This window comes from Dreissena polymorpha, chromosome 9, assembly GCF_020536995.1.
Source record: "Dreissena polymorpha isolate Duluth1 chromosome 9, UMN_Dpol_1.0, whole genome shotgun sequence".
NCBI lineage: Eukaryota > Metazoa > Mollusca > Bivalvia > Myida > Dreissenidae > Dreissena > Dreissena polymorpha.
This window is the reverse complement of record NC_068363.1, coordinates 87,422,082-87,444,807: the sequence shown is the minus strand read 5'-3', so window position 1 is coordinate 87,444,807 and position 22,726 is coordinate 87,422,082. Positions and strand designations below refer to the sequence as shown.

Sequence of the window (22,726 nt, the reverse complement as noted above, 5' to 3'; positions counted from 1 at the left end):
CATGCATAGTTGAGATTGACCCTAATGTCATAAGAGAAGTTCAGTATCAATTTGAAGTGAATCCGTGTAGAAATGAAAAAATTATAGTAAATGGAATTTTTTGGTGGGTGTGGCCTATGTGGGTGGGCGCCCCAGGGTTGGGATTGGGGCCATGCATAGTTGAGATTGACCCTAATGTCATAACAAAAGTTCAGTATCAATTTGAAGTGAATCCGTGTAGAAATGAAAAAATTATAGTAAATGGAAATTTTTGGTGGGTGTGGCCTACGTGGGCGGGGCGCCCCAGGGTTGGGAATGGGGCCATGCATAGTTGAGATTGACCCTAATGTTAATGTTTTACAAACAACCCTTGTTTCATTTACATTTATCGGATTATATATTTAACATCCGATTAATGTAAATGAAATGATTATGAAATTTTGTTCAATGACATGTGTTGCCATGAAAGTTGGACTATTACTTGTCTTTAGGCTCGAAGGCGCACAAGGAATTACTGTTGGTCATCGGAAGCAAGCGCAGGGGTTCCACTGGCCCAAAAAAAGTTGTCGCCACTTTTTCGCGGCGCGAAACTTTCAGTTATTCCGACCTTATTAATTATGACAATCGTCTAAGAAACCTTACAACATCAATGTCATTGACTATATTTTTACTTTTAAAAGTATGTAAATACATAAATAATAATAAGTAACTTCATAAGTCTTAATAAGCTTTATTTATACATAAAAACATTGGTTTGCACATGATAAACAATCACATATAACCAAACTTATGATCTAATAATATTAACATCAATGGAACAGTATGCTGCATACAGTTTTTATAAAAAATTATTTTAACATACAATCACACAAATGTTCATCATCTGGAAGGGAGCCATATCCTTCCGAAGCTGCATCGCCTCAGCAGCAGTCTGGTATTCTGAAAAGTATAAATAAATAATACCATGAGACTTTGTTTTTATTATTTTCATACTGTATAATCAGATTTCAATACAGCTGTGAAGCAATGTGAATATGCACTTTAAACTAAACAATTTGCTACCACATACAAACATACCCTTTGTCTTTACATGCTTAGTTAAGGATTCCTTTTTCATAACGTTACAACCAGATGTAAATGCATTTTTGAACTGGCTTTTAACACAGTAGTCACAAAACATTGACTTTGTTTTCGCATCATATGAAATGAAAGGAATTCTGACTTCCAGCTATCATTGAATTTTCGCTTTGCTACAGAATTATCATGTTTTTGCAATTTTGAAGGATTTCATTGCTTTCATTTGTTTCAATTTCTAAAGCACGCTTTCGAGGATTATAAAGAAGTAATGAAAAGCCATGATTGCTTGTGAATATGTAATCATATATGTGTCTTTATATACGAAAGCCATCAACATAAACTGTGAAAAATATAAACAATCTTTAACTAATGTGTAAAAAACAATACACTTACCATGGTATTGATTAAAGAGTAGCCGCCTTATATATCGTTATAATCATTGATCGTTGTGCCAGTTTGTCCTAAGTGTTACATAATTGAGTGTTCTTTATCATAAAAGAACCGTTAATCCGATAATAACCCCCATAAAACTTGACAATAGCAGTAAAAACACCGACTGTAACATTTTCACGCTTCCGTGATTTCAGTGCACTCTACACTGTAGGTCGCTTACATCGTCGTAAATCAATATTTACAACTGACACGCTGGCCGCTTATGCTCGGTCGCGTGCTTTTCGAATCGCAGTACATTTTCGGATAGCATTTTACAGATTTTTTGGAATTCGCCACTTTTAAAAAATTGGAGCCACTTAAAAAAAAATAGCGCCATTTGGCGCCAATGGCGATCGACAGCGGAACCCCTGCAAGCGTCTTCTCTCTGACATTCGCATGCTGTCACCAGCTGAACAGACCTCGATGCTGGAGGCTCAACACAAGGTGGTCTGCCAATTTGCGCCAAAATTTGTCTGCTTTTCATACGCAGCAATGAAACAGAGGTATGAATTGTGATCGATTAATATAATATCTACAGAAGAGCTAGCGCAGGCATGTTGTTTTTGTCTTTCATAGTCCAGTGGTAATAATTTATAAAACTACATTTTTAAGGCAACAATTAGTTTATTTCCTACACGATTGGTAAATATTTGTGCAAGTTTAATGAGAACAACATTTGATTATGATGCGGTTTGGGTTTTTTTACATTCGGCATTGGTTGCCGAAATTCTAACAACCAAAAATATGATCTTTAATTCGAGTAAAATTAATATCCTAGTTGACTAATAAACATTGTCATTTGCAGTCCATAAACCATCAAGTGCCCATGAGCATATGTCCATAATGAATATGCATTAGTTGTGAAAATGATTTTAGTTCCTTTTTATGCTCGTGAAGGTGGGCATATAGTGATCGCACTGTCTGTCTGAAATTCCGTCACACTTTGCGTTTAGGTTTCGAAAAATGTGGAAAAACACTTTGCGTTTAGGTTTAGACAAATTTGGAAAAAGGGGGCATATGTCATCCTATGGTGACAAGCCTTGTTGTTATATGAAATAGTAATTGTTGATATAATTTGTGATTAAAGGCTATTTTTTGTAATCCAGATTGCATCTGGCAGCCCTGCATTCCGTTTCTAATGCGCACAGGAAACATGCAGAGAAGAAGAACGGCGAAAAGCGCTACAGGATTTCGTATCCAAAGTACAAGGCGGGACACCATGTCGTGAAACCTGTCAAAGAGGCCTGCAATTATGGTAATGGTCCTTCTAAGCTAAATAGAAAATTGGCATTCTAATATATAATATACAAAAACCTAACAGTGAAACTGACTAAGTTGACTGTTGTTGTTTTTTATGCATAATATGTGTATTTTTATTTATTTGTTCAATGTGCATAGTTTAACCAAGTAGTAAAAAATAAATTGTTGATGCTTTTTTCAGATTATGTCACAGAGCTCATGGTTGAATTGCTGCAATTAAAACAACAGTTCAAGAGCACCCGGATTGCTAAGCAGGCATCTTCTTCCATTCTGTTCTCTCCACCACCATTAGCATCATCTGCGAAGAAAATTTTAAAGAATGAAGCAGTGCAGTTGCACCGCTCTAGGTTTAATTAATTACAGTAATTGGAAACAACTTGGCATGCCATTTGTCATGTATTGCTCCAGCTGGGTTTAGTGTACGTGCGTAAGGTGTCATCCCAGATTAGCCTGTGCCATATATGTTTGTAATTAATTAAAAAAATCCTCGCGCTGGAAAGATGGGACAAAGCGTGCGCAAAATATCTCGTCCCATATTAGCCTGTGTCCCTGATAAGACTGTGCAGACTCGACGTGAAAACATGATATGCCCCAAGTTTTATATGACAATGTCTACGAATGTGCCCTTTTGACAAATTAGAACCTAGCTGAAGCACTGATCACGTATTGTTTCAAATTAACATAGCAACTACAATTATTTTTTTGAAAAATGTGAATGTATTATTTTGACAAATATGCTGTAATAATAGTTTTCCCATTGTGTGCTATACTGTTAGTATAAAAATGTTAATGTCAACACCTTTATTTTTAAATGTTGGGACCATGTAGTGTTTTTTGTGTGATAGTATTGGTCTGTAAAAGATGTTTTAGAAGTCATTTTGTTAAAGGTACTTAATATGACTCCATGACAAGTTGTATTGCAACATTGTGCTAGTAAAGCTCATTTACTTATTCCGTCCAGTTTTCTAAAACTTGTCGTCAGGTTACAAGTTGTTCTGTTGTTGTGTCTGTGGTAATTTATATTTTTAGATGTTGCAATAAACTTGTATGCTACATATATATTGTTGTGTTGGAATGTTTTCTCCATGGCAAAAACATCGAGAGTAAAAGTTTGACATGCTATTTCTCATTTATAATATTAAGTCACCTCGCTCGTGGAGAGTTTAGAAAAATTCAATTGCGTCATATTTATATAAAATCAAGACTTATTATTAAAAAATATTTATTAAAAAACAACAGAAATGAGATCATTCAAACTTTGAAGTGAATGTCGACATAAATGAGATCAATTTACCATAAATAAAAAATCGTGTGCAGGGAACACATCGGGTTTCAACAAAATGGCCATGTCAGGATACTAGCAAAATAAATAAAACATCTATTCTCGGTCATTTAGTATTAAATGACACGACCATTTACGTAAGAATTATTCATTTCAAATCAACATTATTTATTTCAACTAGTACGTTGTTGAAGTGTTGAACTTGAACGGTTAGTAAATTTGGACTGGCATTCGTACGTCGATCAGTTTCAGGGAATAATGATATCTTTTCAATGTGTCAATTATATTTGCCTGATTAAATTATAATTAAATACTTAAACAGTCAAGATGCGATGTCCTGTGGATGTGTACTATGAAAAATAAAAACACGTTATATGACGAACTTTTAAAAGACAAAAGCTGATACCGTTTCCTTTGTTATGAACTCGTTGCAAGTGGTTAACTCATACGTCACTTCCGGTTGAAACAAAAATGTCGACTCGATCACGAAGTGCGAAAAATCGGCATAGTTATCGGCTGTATACTCGCTGAATACGATGGTTTTAATCGAATTATGATATGGAAATGCATTTAAACGTTATAATCTCGCATAATATTGGTGTATTTCAGGATTTTTTAATCGGGTCCGTTGATCTTTAACACTTCTTTGATCAATGCACGATGAAATAACATTACAGGTTAAACACATGGATAACTTATCAGACATATTCAGTAGTAACGTCGGCCTATTTCAGAAGGAGATAACGTCGCCAATACTGCTCTCTCTCTCTCTCTCTTTATTAAAGACATCGAATTTTCTTTGCAAAATGAAACAAACGCCGGAATTACACTTGATCAAATATATCTATTATTATTCGCTGACAACGCGGCTTTATTTACTTAAACTTAGGTGGGTCTTCGAAAGTCATTAAACAATTTGGAAACTTACTGCGATAAGTGGAATTTAACTGTTAACATTGAAAAAACTAAGGGCATGATATTCCAAAGGTGGTACAATGAGTAAAACATTGAAATGAACATACAAAGGTCAAGAACAAGAAATTGTTAACAATTTGTATTACCTTGGAATAGTCATGTCAAGCGGTGGATCATTTGTGCCCGCAACAAATACACTGTATGGAAAAGCATTAAAAGCGATGCATTCTTTGTTCACTCTAACAAAAGACATGAACGTACCTATAAATGTCATGTAAAATTTATTTAACGCATATGTATCATCAATTTTAAACTATAGCTGTGAGGTTTGGGGTTTTATCAAAGCGGAAAAAATTGAGCGCGTCCATCGTAAATTTTGTAAAAAAATATTAAATGTAAAGATGGCAACAAACTAATTATTGCAATATTCCGAAGCTGGTCGATTTACCCTGTATTTAGACAGATATGTCAGGTCGTTAAATATTTTAAATTATATACTGTAAAGCAGTGTACTTTTTTTAAACACACTGTTCTATATCAGAGATTATAAATTCAACGCAAAAATAACACAAACATATAATAATCAAAAGTACGGGACATTCTAGATCAAACAGGTTTTAACGATGTATGGCTTTTCCCCGAATATGTGAACTCATATCAAGTAATACCGTTACTTAAAACAGATAACGAGACCAGTATAGCATTAACAAGAATATAAGTTCCTCATTATCTAGTTCAATGATTTCGTATAAGGAGTTAAAAATAGTATTGGAAAGGTCGGCTTATCTTGATATTATTGAAGAAAAATACAAAAAATAGGAACATTATTGCTTAATTACGTTTGTCGTCTTACAAATTATGTATTGAAATGGGTAGACACCAAAATATTGTAAAAACTCAACGTAAATGTGTTTTATGGAACCTAAGTGATATCGAGGATGAATATCACTTTCTTCTTAAATGCCTTACTATGCTTATGTAAGGAATAAGTTAATTCCAAAGCATGATAGATCTCACTCAAATATGTTCAAGTTTATCGAACTACTTAATAGGTCAGAGAAAAAAATGTTACGAAAACTAGCCATGTTTTGTTTAAAAGGCTCTGAAATGCGGGAAAATGTCCTATATATGAAGTATACATTATATATCTTTCACAAAGCAAATAACTTGGAATAATGCATTAAACAACGTTTTAACATTATGTGGTCACTAAGTATTATAAGTAACACTTATATATATACCACATATAATGGTATGGCATTACTGAGGGTGTACATCCCATACACCATCAGTTACTAACAGTGTAAAGATTATATCTCACCGACTACCTTTAAAGTATATAATATATAATATATAATATAATATGTAATATATAATGTATTAAATATTATATATATATAATATATAATATAATATAAGATAATATAAGATAATAGAAGAGAAGAGAAGATAATATAAGAGAGAAGAGAGAAGAGAATAGAGAAGAGAAGAGAGAAGAGAGAAGAGAAGAGAGAAGAGAAGAGAAGAGAAGAGAGAAGAGAAGAGAGAAGAGAAGAGAGAGAGAAGAAGAGAAAAGAAGAGAAGAGAAAGAAGAGAAGAGAAATCTCAGAGAAAGAAAGAAGAGAGAATCTCCTCTCCTCTCTCTTTCCCCTCTCCCTCCTCTCTCTCTCTCTCTCCTCTCCTCTCTTCTCTCTCCTCTCTCCTCGCTTCTCTCTCTCTCTTCTCTCTCTTCTTCTCTCTCTCTTCTCTCCTCTCCTCTCTCCTCTCTCCTCTCTCCTCTCCTCTCCCCTCTCCTCTCCTCTCTCCTCTCTCCTCTCCTCTCCTCTCCCTCTCCTCTCCTCTCCTCTCTCCTCTCCTCTCTCCTCTCCTCTCTCCTCTCCTCTCTCCTCTCCTCTCTCCTCTCCTCTCCTCTCTCCTCTCCTCTCTCCTCTCCTCTCTCTCTCCTCTCTCCTCTCCTCTCCTCTCCTCTCCTCTCTCCTCTCTCCTCTCCTCTCCTCTCTCCTCTCCTCTCTCCTCTCTCCTCTCTCTCCTCTCTCCTCTCTCCTCTCCTCTCTCCTCTCTCCTCTCCTCTCTCCTCTCCCCTCTCCTCTCCTCTCTCCTCTCTCCTCTCTCCTCTCCTCTAATCTCTCCTCTCCTCTCCTCTCCTCTCCTCTCCCCTCTAATAGATCTCTATAGATTATATTTCTTTCATTTATAATATATCTATATCTATATATAGATATATCCTCTATATTATATATAATATATAATATATAATACATCATATATTTTATAATATATAATATCACATAATATATAATATATAATATATACTATATAATATATTACATTTAGTATATAATATATGATATATCATCAATCATATATCATATGTCATGAATAATATATAATATATGATATATCATGTATCATGTATAATATATCATATATTGTCTGAATATATCATATATATATTTTATATATATTATATATATTATATTATAAATATAATGTTATATATAATATACTATATAGTATATAGTATATATTATACAGAATATATTATATATTAATAGCAATACTTATCTAGCAGTTTATCGAACAGACGCCATTTTTTACGTTGATAGAAGTATGGAAATTACTCGGGGTGTATGGAAATTACTCGGGGTGTATGGAAAATACACCATGGGCATATGACCGCTCTAAGCCAATCGGATATTGTCATTTTTATAGGAGGTGAGATATTAACCTATTCAATGTGGCATGTTCTAACCCATGGTGTATCTAATTCCTTTTTAAATCGATCTTTCTACGGCATGATGCATGTTTTGTATATAATTGAAACGCCTGCTGTTATTGCACATGTTTGTTTATTTCCATGAGCTGTATATATGCTTAAGTCAAAATAAACTATTATGTTCTGTTCTGTTCATAGATGCAATAATATATCTCCTGGTATATATATTCTAGGTTTAAATGCTTGCTTTATCTAAATAGATCAGCAGAAAAGTCGCGATCGTTCATATACAATAGCTTCTTTTTAAGGAAAGTTAAAATTTTCTTTACATGAACGGAAATAATTAAGCATACATGCCCATATGAATACATATTTGCTAAAGCCAATCAAGACAGAACTTATCTTTACTTTGAAAGCAGGGAACGGTGTTTTGTAACACTGTCGAAAAATAATATAAACTACTCACATATCACGCAAGGCTTAGATCATGGTCAATCACAATGATCGTCGTTTTAATCTTAGTTAAACACACTACTCAGCAAAAATAAATCATCTTCTTGTTCAAATATATATTGTTCAGTGAAAAAAACTTTTTAAAATCAGCATAGACACATGTTGAGTCTTATGATATACACAATAAAAGCTGCGCCATGAGCGCATGATACGCCCGTCGTTCGCCAATGAAGTAGTAAGGTAATAAATAACCCTTTGAATCATTTTTTTACTTCAGTTTATTTGTATTTGAATACATGGTTTATTTTATAAGTACATGAGCATGGAAATCACGAAATTTTGACGAACAAAGTCCCATAACTCTGGAACGACAATTCAGAATTCCGTCAAAAACGAAAGGGGATCAGGGTTTATCAATATTAAGATTGTGTTGAAATTTGAAAAAAATCCATCGAAGGATATTTGAGCTACAGTAGGACATTCAATGAAATCACGAAATTTTGATGAACAAAGTCCCATAACTCTGGAACGACAATTCAGAATTCCGTCAAAAACGAAAGGGGATCAGGGTTTATCAATATTAAGATTGTGTTAAAATTTGAAGAAAATCTGTCAAAGGATATTTGACGTAGCGTACGACATTAACAGACGGACGGACGGACGGACGGACGGACGGACGGACAGACGGACGCGGGGTATACCATAATACGTCCCGTCATAGACGGGCGTATAAAAACGAACAACGAGCTTACTCATTCCCATGCTGACGTACAGTTCCTCTTTTTTTCAACCGCAAGACACGGACGAATCATACACGTTAAAGACTGTTTGTCTAACACCATTGATTGAACAAGTAGGTTTTCGGTTTGGGATTACCGCTGGTATTAAAAGAGTGAAATTAGTATCAAATGTATGTGAGAAATATGTCGATAAAGACATAAATCGTTTAGGTGTAAACGCACTTGTCATTAAAAACAAAACGTGTTAGATGCACATACTAGGACACTTAATGTAAAATTCGACGGTTTATACGCGTTTTGTTACAAATAAACGCGCAAGTAAAAACGCAAGTATTTACTATTGCAATTGCTGCATTTCAATATTTTGTCAGACGCAATTCAAGAGGAACATACTTCTTAATGTTCATGAATAGTATTATTTCTAAATATTAATGTATTATTTCTTAAAATGATATCTGAACAAAGAAGGCTTATATTGATATACGAGATTTATAGCAAATACAAACTGTAGTCACCAAGAGCTAACGCCAAAAGCAAATCAAACCACCAATAACAATCAATACGCTTACATAAAACATTCATTTTATTAAAAGTTATGATATTTTAGAACTATGTACAATGTGGACGAAATGTAAATCAATGTAATCCAAATTTGTACCTGTTCTGACATTAAACATTCGACACTCGGATGAACTACCTTTAAATGTGAGAGTTATCTTGTGTTCATTGTGTACACACCGGTCTTACTGACAATAACGTAGTGACGTCACCATCTATGTATCGAATGATCTTGTTTTTTGTTTTGTTTGTTTTCGCGAACTATGGTTAACAAAATAGAAAAGGCTAAAACTATATAACGGCATATTGTCTTTATTTAAACCACACTGACATACTGAGATCCACCGACAGCATACAATGTGAGTACTTTTAAACAAAACAGTTATTTTAGTTTAAACATATTTATTTCGAACAAGAATATATTTGCACAATAACAATATATACACCATTTAAGTAAATACATGTTTGAAAAGGATAAGAACGAAAGATGTAATCTTATTTAGTTCTTCTCCATATAGTATTATATACGGTGTAAGTCGTCATGCGAACATAGTTGGTTTACAAAGATGCGTTTAGTGCGAATAATAAAGAAAATAAAATGAAAGTATAAGACAATAGTAGCATTTGAAGCATGCGTGAAAATTGAAAGAATAACAGTTAGATAAATAATACAGAAAATGAATATATTAGAATGTAGAGACAATGTGAATAACAAAGAAGCTGAATGGACAGCAGAAAATGCAATAATTACGCACATGTGTATATAGCATCTGATATTTGTAGACGAGAATTAGAAAGTAAGAAAGTAATGGACGTTTTATAGCAAGTCTATGTATCGAATCGTTTGCTATTGATAATGTTATGATCTGTGCACTGCATCAACAATTTTTGTGTTTGTGTTGAAGTCGAGTGAAAAGGCGATTCTATTACTCCACAGTGGCAAAGCGGAGAAGCACAATACTGTTCGTGACTTATATGTCATCGCGTGTATTTTTAGTATGTAAACAATTTAATAGTTAAATGTTTTTGCTACCAAGACATTCGGCATTTGTGGTAATAATGAAATGACATTTTAGCGTTTGTATAAGAGAAAAAGATTATGACACGTAACGGGTATATACAAATAATTTATATACTGTTTGGTGAAGGATTGTAATACAAACAGATAAAAACGTGAATTTGTTTCATACATGTACATGTATTTGAAATTGTGCGAGTAAACGTATCCATTTTTAGCTCAGTTTTTTACAGGAGAACATATCTTTGTGTGCAATGTACTTGTGCATGTATCATATTAGGTTCACATGGACTCGATGTATTAAACAATATGATAACAATATAAATGCATATTTTAACTTAAGCACATAAGCTAGTCTCAATCCATGATATGAATTAAGATCACTATTTCTGCCATTATATATTGCTGATCAGAATTTAAAGAAAATGTATTTAAAATATTAAAGTGTTTATTAAATTTAAAAAAATTCTTTAAAAAACATACACACTTTGTTCAAAATAATTAATTGTATTTAAAATAAAGTGGCCTTAAAATAATTTTAAGACGATTTATTTGTCCGACTCTAATTTTCAGATTATTCTGAAACTAGAAATGGCTCGGAAGAGGCCGACGCGTATCCCCACGCCGCATATATGTTATATTAAAAGGCAATTTTTGGTGGGCAAGGCATATGTTGGTGGGGCCCCGGATGGGTAATGTGTACATGGATGGTCGAGATACACCGTGGTCTATGTGGGCGGGGTTGGTCATGGGGCCATGCATACTTTAGATTGACCGTATTGTCATACGAGAATTTCAGTATCAATTAAAAGTGAATCGGTGTAGAAATGAAGTAGTTTATGTAAAATAACCTAAACAAAATGAATGAAAATATCTGACACTGCCCCATCCAAGCCCCATAACTTTTGACCGAGGGTCAGATCAAATTTCGAAATAGTGCACTGTCGCGAATATGTCATAGCTGCCAAGAGTTTAAGTTTCAAGGTTCTAGTGCTAATAGTGTAGGAGGAGATAGTGGCCAGGACGGACAGACGGACGGACGGACGGACGGACAGACGGACGGACAGACGGCGGAGATAACCACACAACTCCCCCCCCCGCTCGAATTCGGAGCGCCGGGATAATCAATGACAAATAAGAATCAAAGTACTACAGTACTGGTGTGACGATGCTTTTGAAGAGGATGGATATAAAAGCATTAATTTAAGTTTATCTGCATTACCACAGTTGTGTATGTTGATACAAACATTTTGGGTACGAAAAACAATTTGGGTACGAAAATTTTGGATACGAAAAAAATATGCCAAATAAATTGGGTACGAAAACAAATTTGGGTACGAAACAAAAATTGGGTACGAAATCAAAAATTGGGAACGAAAAAAATTGGGTATGAAAACAAGTTGGGTACGAACAAAAATTTAGGTACGAAAAAAATGGATACAAACAAAATTGGGTACAGAATATTTTGGGTACAAAAAAATGTGTGGGTACGGGGAAATTGGGGTACAACAAAAAAATTCGGGTACGAAAAAAATATTTGGGTACGAAAACAAATTGTGTACGAAAAAAATAGTTTACGAACAATTTTAGGTACGAACAAAAATGGGGGTACGGGGGAGTAGTACCCGTGGACCTTTCGACACATTTGAAAGAGGACGGAAACCAAGCTGCCTTAACCTTTATCAATGGCCCTGGGGTGGGTAATGTGGACATGGATGGTCAAGATAGACCGTGTTTTCATAAGAGATGTTCAGTAATAATTTGAAGTAAATTGGTTAATACTCGAAGAAGTTATGTTGAAACAAAATTTTGGTCCCCACCCCAACCCACATCGGCCACTATCTCCTCCTACACTATTAGCACTAGAACCTTGAAACTTACACACATGGTAGCTATGAGCATATGTGCGACGGTGTGCTATTTGGAATTTTGAGTTGACCCCTGGGTCAAAAGTTACTATCATGTGCGTCGCATGTTGTTAGTATAATGATATTTTTTTACCACTTTTACCCATTTATTTATTCATGACTTTTGACCCAGGGGTCAGATCAAAATTCCAAATAGTGCACCGTGGCACATATGCTCATAGCTTCAATGTGCGTAAGTTTCAAGGTTCTAGTGCTAATAGTGTATGAGGAGATAGTGTCCAGGACGGACGGACAGACGGCGGAGATAGCCACAATTTCCCCACAATCAAAGCCATTATTTAAAAAAATATATATAATTCCATTTATGGTAGTATGTCTACATTTATAGTCAATTATAGAGTTCATTTTGATCATATGCTTTGACTTGTTTTAATTAACAATTTAAGCAAATGCATGAGAATGTTAACATACGCCTAACAATAATTGTACATTAAGCACTTCCAGAAAATCGAAAAAATCTAGGAAGAGTTGTGATTCCAATTTTAAGCTGCATAATTCTTGCAATAAATCGTTGGTTAATAATAGCAGATTGATTTGATTGTCGTAGTCTGTATTTGCATAGTAAACAATATGCATAATTAGTTACAAATTATTTGATAACATGAATTTAAATCTTAGCGTTTAAAAAAATGGGATTAGTTCATCCAAATTATTGCAACATCAAAAAACGATTTACAATCAGGTAAATTCGTGTTATAGTTTTACACTAAAGTAATTTCGACGGAATGTTATCAGCAAACCAAAGGAGTTTATTTGAATCACGAACATTGTATGCAAACAGTCATTTCTGCGACAAAAGTTGAATAACATACAGTTCGATTGAAATTTTGGAACATAAAACGTTAATGTGTCAGTGATTAAACATAATCTACGTAATATGTTTTCCATCTAGATGAAGTCCACAATCGAAATGGTGTTAAGGTTAGACTCGTGTGTAATCTTCCAATTAACGAATGTACAAGTATGCTCATATCTTGTTTGTGTATTATTCACTTTTGTAATTCGTATGTGTTACATTGTCATGTGTAAATGGGTCAACAGTATGTAGTAGTGTGAATGATTAAATTTGAATCATGTAAAATAGATTTCTGGTTACGAATTACAAATAATCGACACGCCTCATAAACTTTTGCGAGTTGTTAAGTATCAGTCGCAACTTGCACTGTATTGACTATTAACACGAATGTATATGATATGTGTTATTTCATCTTTTATATTTAACACAATCATAAAAAGCAAAACTGTAAACTATTATAACGACAGACATAACTTTTAATACAAACAAGTGCTTTGTTCGCCTTTTAAATTTATCTTTAATAAAATATGATGTCATTGCAGCGGCTTCTTCAACAGCATCCAGTGCTACAACAGGAAGTAAGTCAAATAAAATGACCATTCCTAATTGTATATATCTCTATGTTCTAAAACTAATGCCCCAAATGTTCCGTAATATTTAATATAGAATGTTTTATGCAATCGTAAATCGTCCAGGATATATGCAATTATCTTTATCAGCAATTTAATTATCAAACGTGATCCTTTATTTTTGGCAGGTGGCATTAAGTAAAACAGGTGAACATAAGACATGAGCATTAAAAAAAGCACAGAAGAAATAGATGCTCTTCAGAAGTAGTTTGCTGTAGTCTGCTTATATACTTCATTTCCACTTAATTAAGCTTATTTAATCAGTAATATAATTTGTACAATATTATCAATACATACTTTAATTGATATAACTCCAGAAACCCCCATAGCCACACCTTCGAACACGAATAGCGTACGCAACGGTTCGGTTCTAACGTCAACCGCTTCACTTGCATTCCTTGCCATAACTGGAGTCGTTGCTGCAAGATTATTTGTATACTAGTGGGAGCCTCATTGTGGTATTACCATGAATGACGCATCCGACGTCACGATGTATTGTGTGCATTGTTTTAGTTAGATTTTAGATAAGCGATATACTAAAATGAGACTGGCAATACATTTATTGACACTGTGTGCATTGGATGTAAAGATATATCTCGTAAATGGCTGCGACACATACATTGTCATTTTACATGGCATGACAAAAGCAAAAGTGTTTTAAATGTTGCATGTGTGCATGGGTCTGACTCATGTATTTGAATGTAAATAATACCCGAATATACCATATTTTGTGTGCCTTTGTTCAATCAGAATTTTGTTAATAAAAGTGACAATAACAAATAATATGTATACTTTATAATGATCACACCATATCTAGTATGACATTCATCTGCAAATATAAAGCTGATTTTTGTGTTAACAAAGTGTTTAAACTGTTCCAGTGTAAAACAAGAAAAGATCAACTGATTAAAAGGAATCTATGCATGTTATATGGACTAGTGTATTTCTTACTGTATACAAAAGTTCTATTTAATACTTAAGTATTGCTGTTTAAAAAGGATACATGTGATACCAGTCTATGTTTTGTTTGAAACTGTAAAACATAAGAATAGCGAAGGCCGAAAGTGATGAATGCAATTTAAACGTTTCACTCGAAAGATATTAACATAGCAGAGATATAAATATCAATTAATGTCTTATACTAGGCTAAACATCATTTGTTGGATATTATTACATCTGAAATTAGAACTTAAAATACAATATTATACTTATTTAATATAAAATGCTTTTTCATACTCCCCCTTTAAAACGCATGCACGAATTCAATGTCGAACCATTAAAGAGAGATAACTGTTTTTTTACCCTATATTGTAACATAATTGCTTGGCTTAGAAGTATGTCTCTGTTTCACAATATTATACGATTGTTCACGCCTCCAGTTCACCCATAGCTAGCCAGTGACCAGATAACGTTGTCACAGTTAGGGAAAGACGTAATAATGAATATCAAAGACGATAAAACACACCCTAACTGTTCTTTACTTTCAGACTTGTAGTTCTCCATTTTTTGTTCGAGATCAGAACAAATATACAAAAGAATGGATTGCTAGGTTTAAACATGTTCTGAAGAAAAAAAATCAAAACAGTGAGTCATTATTCATTTTGCTAGGTTAATTAAGGGTCAACAAAAACTGTTAAAACAAAATACATTATGACAAACATACGTTGAAAGTGAACATTATTATCCTCGAAAGTCAAATAAAAATCATACAATTATTAACCTTCACACAACATGAAATGCATCCACTTCATCTTACATAACGTGTGTAATATGCACGAATTCAGAAACAGTAGGTTTATGTCACACCTTTTTCATCGAATAATCGAATCCAACACAGATACTAGCTCCCATGCACTTTGAGTGTCCGCACCGATATGTTTTGCAATCATAATCTGAAGTTTCCATACTTTTGTAGCGTTAAACAGTGCATTTACGGTGGTCTTTATTTTGTATAACATATGTAGATATCTTACAGGTCGTATTCGTTAATAAAGCTCTTCCCCTTGAATTCCGATAGTACTTTTATCCCAACCAACGCTTCCAACGGTCGATTTTCTCACTTCAATTGTCTAGTGTTTTTTTTGTTACTTGATCCACCATCATCTAAATATATGCCGTTACACACATTACATAGAATATTCGTTTCCTTTTCAAGTTTCTGTTCCATGTCCAGGTAATTTCGCCAGTCAATCACACAGTGTACGCCCGATTAAGGTAAATAAATATTCAAGCACAATACATCTATCTTGGTAATCAGGTGTAGAGACCTAAATACAAAACATGTTACGCATAGATTTACTAGTAAAAGTGTTAAACTTGAAAAATGTAAGAGACTAAATGAAAACATGGAATGAGCATGTTAGTCTTTTAATTATACATATAGAGTTAATGAAACAACATGAGTATTTGTTAAAACAATTTATGATATAAACATTACCGTGACATAAAACAGTTACTAATATGACTAACCTGATGTAGATCAGGTATATCCAATTTTAAACAAATTACGATGGATGTATTATTTAAGTTCAAAATGTTGCAGTGTATAAACGAGGAGCGATTTGAAGTGGGATTATACCAATTGCTAACGAACATTGATTTGTTTTATACAATGAATCATAATACATTAACAAAACTATGAAAACATATGACATGCCTTAAAGATTTGCCTAAGTACACACATAAGAAATATAACAAAATAAAGAAGAAAAATAAGTGATAGTGTTGGGTAATAATACAAAACTTATTAACTAATACGAAAATAATACATCTAGAAAACAATAGGTTTCTTTTCACATAATAAAGCTAAACTAACAAGTGTTTTCTTTCATCAGTGTTTAAAGGTTTTGAAAAAGTACCAATGACGGAAACAATAATGAATGTAAAGGAGAGTACGAAATATTTCCGACAACTATGTAACTGTGCAACTATATAATGAATAGAGAGTTAAATCACCTTTCTGTTGCGCTCTTAGGTTGCGCATGACCAAATGGCTTTAATATGTTATTAACTTTTTGAAATCGGTTCCACATCAAAGAAAATTTTACTATAATAAAACTTAAACTTTTAGCGACGTGAAGTATATACGGTTCCATGCAAATTTAATCAATTTTAAAGACGTTACATGATAAAAAGGTGTGTTACATGGATTCGAGAACGTTGCTGGTAGGGGTTAAACCCGTTATAATGTCATCTTTTCATGGGAAAAATACTTTGTGTCCATTGAACTAAATTATAACTGACAACGCAAAGAACACGAGTGAGCTAGGGGTTCGTTTTCACAAACAAAAGAATAGTCACTAATGTAATTACAAGAAATTGAAACTTGTTCAGATTAAAAAATGCGTTCAATTGGAATATTGCTTCGTATCTACTGAAAACAGGTTATTGACTACGGGCCCAAAAGAAGAGTCTTAACATAAATAAAACAAAATTAACATTTTATGTCTTGGTATAAAAGAATTGTATACTTATCAACAATTGCACCATTGATAACAACATACGAGTAAATTTTCCCGTTGTCCATTTTGCGCCAACATTTCACACGTGCAGTCGATTCGTTGATTGGATAATCGCGCTGTGACATGTCAGCCAATGGAAACACTTTGGAGTTTATCTCTCCATCGAGAGCGAGGTTGTCCATATAGAAGCGTCCAGATGCAGACGCCATTTGTCTCATGATTGAAACATATACATGTACCATTTACTACCTCTTGCTTAATTTTCACATGTGTATTGACATCGAACATGGACTTTAACGGGACAATACACAACGAATGCAAAGAAATCAACGTTAAATTTTATGTTGACTAACCATTTTTGAATCGATTTTGCATCAAAAACCAAAATTTACATCACACGATTAACAAAGTGATATTTGTTTGTTCGTGTGTTCAAAGTTGGCATCAATTCTAAGTTTTAAGTTGCTTTAAGGCGTCAGTTTCATTGCATTTTTGCAAATATCAGCTTTAACATTTGTTGCAAAGTTTGACATCAAAGTCGAATATTTATAAAACACAAGATTATTAACAGAGGGCTTTGTTTAAGTTTTAGTTATACGCAGCTGTGACAACACATTTAAGCGCTATATCCAAAAAAGCCTGGTAGAACATGTTTTGTATTCTGACGAGTTTGAATACTACACACTTGATACAATGGCACAGTATCTTACCCGATGACACGTATAAAAGGCATCAAAATAAAATTAATGCTTTAGTTAAAAGTATTTTCAGACGTAATTGCATTAGATGGAAATGGCATAGTTTTACATCACTTTGTATAATCTAATCAAATATCTGCTTCCGTTGAGTTAACTGGAAAACGATAGTGTTTAATAACGAAATAAATTATGATTGTTCTTGGTACAATCAATTCTTCTTTTGATAAGTCTATAACAAAAGGCCCACAAGTGGCTCACCTGAGAAACGAATGAACTAAACTGCTTGCTCTGAGCAGCGATTTTGATGTTTCAATCACCATTAGTTAAGAGAAATTATGTGTTTGCAAAAGAAGACTTATGAAATCAATTGACCTCTGGGGTGTGGCCATTTTCAATGCAAGGGGTGAAACATCGTTAGCGCTAACCTAGAGGACCACTTGAACCAATGTTACACACAATTTATGAATCACCTGTGGTTGCAGAGAAGATATCAGGAGTTTTCTTGTTTTAATCTACTTCTAACTCTTTTGACATACATATGCAACAGACCGGTCCGAATGATCTTCTTTAAAGAGGGTCAACCAAGAATCATTACTATGAAGTTTCGTTAAAACCTGTAAATGTTTAAAAAAAAGAGATGTATTTCGCACTCATGCCCGCAAGTTCAATACGCGATCACGGACGACGAGCTTCACAGTGTCATAAAAGATTTCCAGGAGCAATATGTGACATCGCGATCTAATGCTATTAACTAATCTTTTGAAAGAAAACGTATTCTTCATATTTTAATAAAAATCATACCAATTCCTACCGTAATGACCATGGTTTACATATATTTTTAGTTGTTATTAAATGCTTATTCAATAGCAATAATATTTGACGCGATCACTATCCGTGATTGTGTCTCGGATTTGATTAACTATGCTCGTAACCAGTGAAGAACCTTGTAGCAAACACATTAAGTCGGAGCAAAACAGACACAACACTCGCACATGTTATGCCTTTACTGTTCCTATGTAAACAAAACCACATTACCAGATTTTTGTTGAGAAGGAGTAACGTTTACAAAATGAATATACAAAAAAATAATTGATTTAAAAAAACATGTTCTGGGTTGTATGTTGACTACCGATATACATTTCATGTTGTTCCATTTACACTTGGATAAACAAAAATGAAATACCCTGGACAAAATCATTCAACACTCAAATTGAATAAAAACAACTGCCATCAAAGAAGTTTGCGTTATTGTCATTGCCATCTTTAAAATGATAAAATATATTTTTGTACTTAAATTGTAGCTTCCATTTGCAATGTTGTTGTACGAGTATAAGATTAGTCATTTAAAATTGCATCGTAAAAACGACATGAGTACAACAATTTAAGTAAATATCAATTCACAAATTCAATGAGATATTTGAAAACGTAGACATCTATGCACTGCAAGTATGAGTTGTTCTTGAATGAACTGAACATATCCATATCGTAATGTTGCAATCTGGATCTTCATATCGCGTTTTCAAACGTATACAGAACACAACATGTTACGAATATTTCATTACTTATATTAATGCATTTCGTCCCCAGACTATTTAAATATATTTAAGTCTTATTTCTGGTAAAAAAAAAACCACAACCAATATCAACAACCGATATTCTCGCTTAAATTTAACTCTTTTTCGTTATATTTATTCAATATGATAAAAGTACGAGTAGCAACGATTCAAAATGTGTTGTGAAATCTTAATATGCGTTATTATAATTTGAATGAAAGACATACCGGTAAGCAAGTTAAGGTGATTTCGGATATGCTGCAGATTCGCATATGACACGTATATCAATGTTAACTTGGTGTATAATATTCGGTCGTAAAATATGGCTAGATTTTGATGTTAATTTTTTTAAAGCTAGGGTGAATGACACATTCGCAGTATATTAAGTAACCGCCGTCGTTAACGTCAAAACACGTGATAAGTCATTGAGATGTTTAACTTATCGACTATAAATGACAGTTATTAGTTTATCAATACAATTTCGGATAAAGTGCCACATAATGCATAATCGGATTTCATATTAGAAATTGCACACACACAGCTGTCAAGAAGAAATGAAATATTCTCCAAATAAGATAACCGGGTACAAAATACGTTCGAACGTTACCCATAATATAAATAAAGTATTTTGTAACAAAAGTTTCGTATTTTTGTTTCAGCTTCGTTCGTGCTTGAAAATATCGAGCAATATCCCGTAATTACACAATTTTCTGCGTTTATTAATTTAAATATATATATGACATGTATTATATGATGGATCCCAAGTTTGTTTGTATAAAAACGTTTATAAATGTATGGCCACGTATCACTTTGTTTGCGAACAAACGGATCTTAATTAACAAATGTGAACCTCTGAAGAAAGCGAAACAGGGTATGCATTATTTTACTATAATACTAATAATTGTATGCATGTCTTAGTTGCGTGTCATAAACTGTGTTGGATCGCCAATTTCATAGAACATGTGAAAACTGCAACAGTAATAAACAAGGTTACTACATGTATTATGTTAACAATACATGTGTATACAAATATTGATCTATATATAGGGTACCTGAGTTCTCCTTCTTCTTTTTAAACCCACACAACGCCCGAAACCCATCGGACTCCATCACGTTGTCGGACGTGAATTTCGCCCAAAAGTGATCGGAAACTCGTTGCCGCAGAATCTCGCGATACAGTCCGAGAATCCGAACGGTCCATCCCGCAGCTCCGCATAGTGGTACCAGCAACCCTCGGACTCCTCGATCGCAAACGTGTCAGTGAAGTAGGGGTCGATGAAGAAACCTGGCGGCGCTAAAAGTTTAAATGCTTTACTTAATGTGTGTGTGCATTTCAATGTTTATGGGTTTCTTTCGCTCCTAAAGCTGTATCATAATTATGTGGACCCGAAGTGTGTCCAATAATCTCCTTCCAAGTTACTTTATAGATTCGTTGACGCTTGGACATATTCTGTATCACAGCTGCAATTTTTCAAGCTATTTATTTGTTACTAAACGGTTAACAATTTTGGTGCGGTCTTACATTGTAGGAGGAAACCGGGGCATAACCCACCTGACCGGTATTGTGATCACAAACCAAACTCACATGCTTGCGGAACGGGGATTGACATGGTTCGCTTAGGTGAAAAGCGCGTGTACCAATCACTGCGCAGGCCGGACAGCCACTGTATGTCATTAAAGTCTCTTTCCATAATATATTTGAGACGGTCTACGACAGAACTGCATTAGTGATTTTCGACATATGTTATTTGAAAGAATGTCGTTATCGTAAAAAGAAGGAAGTGACGCATATCAGTATGCTGTAAACCATCCGATAAAAATTAAGTGGACATTCAAAACATAAAGAATTATACATTTTTTATGACACGATTCATTTGTTTTAACAGTTTTCGGCTTAAAGGGTGTCCTAAAATCAGGTGTATATCGACGAAGAAACGAATATACATGCATGAACTTAAATTATTTTTTTTGGTTCAAATGATTTGTTATATTTTCTATTTGTAACGGTAATATGAACACTAGAGAGTTAGCAGTAATGGTTTTCATGAGCGTTCATCGAAAATAAACGCAAAATGTCATCAATTCCAGTGATTCAAAATAGCGTTATAAAGTTACCCGAAAGCATGAACGTAAACAAACACAAGAAGATTAATATACATGTTTATTCACTCTTGTGCTTAGTGCATAACAATTGTAAACAATCTATGAGCCAAACTGTACGATTATTTATGTGTTAGCCTATGTCATTATTATAAACGGAATAAAACAGTCTGCACTAAAGACAATATTAATAACGTGGTTATGCGTTTTAAGTCTAAACCTTAGATCTACCAGCACTTCAGTAGTGTGTTAATTAAAAAGCGTTATAAAGAAAAACGTTTAGTCTACGAGATCACTCTTTGCACCATCTTTAATGATTTCAGACCAGTTAACGCAATGTCAGGGTGGAATCGCGTCGAATTCCGTTAACGAATTGATTTGCTTCATGCCTCTTCTCGGCAGACGTCGAGATAATTCGCATTAACGATTTATACATACCAGAAACACGGACATCAAAGCGGACCGAGTTTTACTGCCACGGCGATGCCCAGATTGCAGGGAGTGTCCTATATTTAATAACGCGAAATGAGAGACCCGGCTACTGCTTATTCCTTGTCAAAGGGGGAGAGCGAGTGATTGCAACGTTTTACAGCCGCTGCTAATCATAATGGCACATTAACTCGGAATGTTCTATAACGCAAAACATACGGGGATCAAAACAAAAATTGTGTTTTTGTTGTGTGTATTTGTTCAGTCCAGTGTACGTGAATACACAATATTTAAAGGGTATATCTGTATCTCGTAACCCAACCATATAAACTTGCTTAAAGACACCATTATAATGGGGGGATGAATTAAATCAACCTCGCTCTGGGAACACCGTTTGAATGCATGTGCGTAGTGTCGTACAAGAATAGCCTGTACGAACTGGGATCACACTGAATGCATGTGCGTAGTGTCGTACAAGAATAGCCTGTACGAACTGGGATCACACTGAATGCATGTGCGTAGTGTCGTACAAGATTAGCCCGTGCGAACTGGGATCACACTGTTCGCTTTTATGATATTTTGCGCTTAAAGAAAGTCTCTTCGCAGCGAAAATACAGGATTACACAGGCTAATCTTGGACGAAGCTTTATTGCATTTAGCAAATGCATTCATCCCAAAGCGAGATTAGTGTATTTTGTGGAT

At 34.2% G+C, this 22,726-nt stretch overlaps 1 protein-coding gene across 1 annotated transcript; it reads left to right on the top strand.

The window, feature by feature from the left end:
• Positions 1–1,864: 1,864 nt before the first annotated feature.
• On the top strand, positions 1,865–3,805 carry LOC127843603 (uncharacterized). Its single transcript, XM_052373290.1, has 3 exons — positions 1,865–1,991; positions 2,595–2,743; positions 2,930–3,805. Exons 1-3 carry the CDS (start codon positions 1,885–1,887, stop codon positions 3,103–3,105), a joined length of 432 nt encoding a protein of 143 aa, XP_052229250.1. The 5' UTR covers positions 1,865–1,884; the 3' UTR covers positions 3,106–3,805.
• Positions 3,806–22,726: the final 18,921 nt, after the last annotated feature.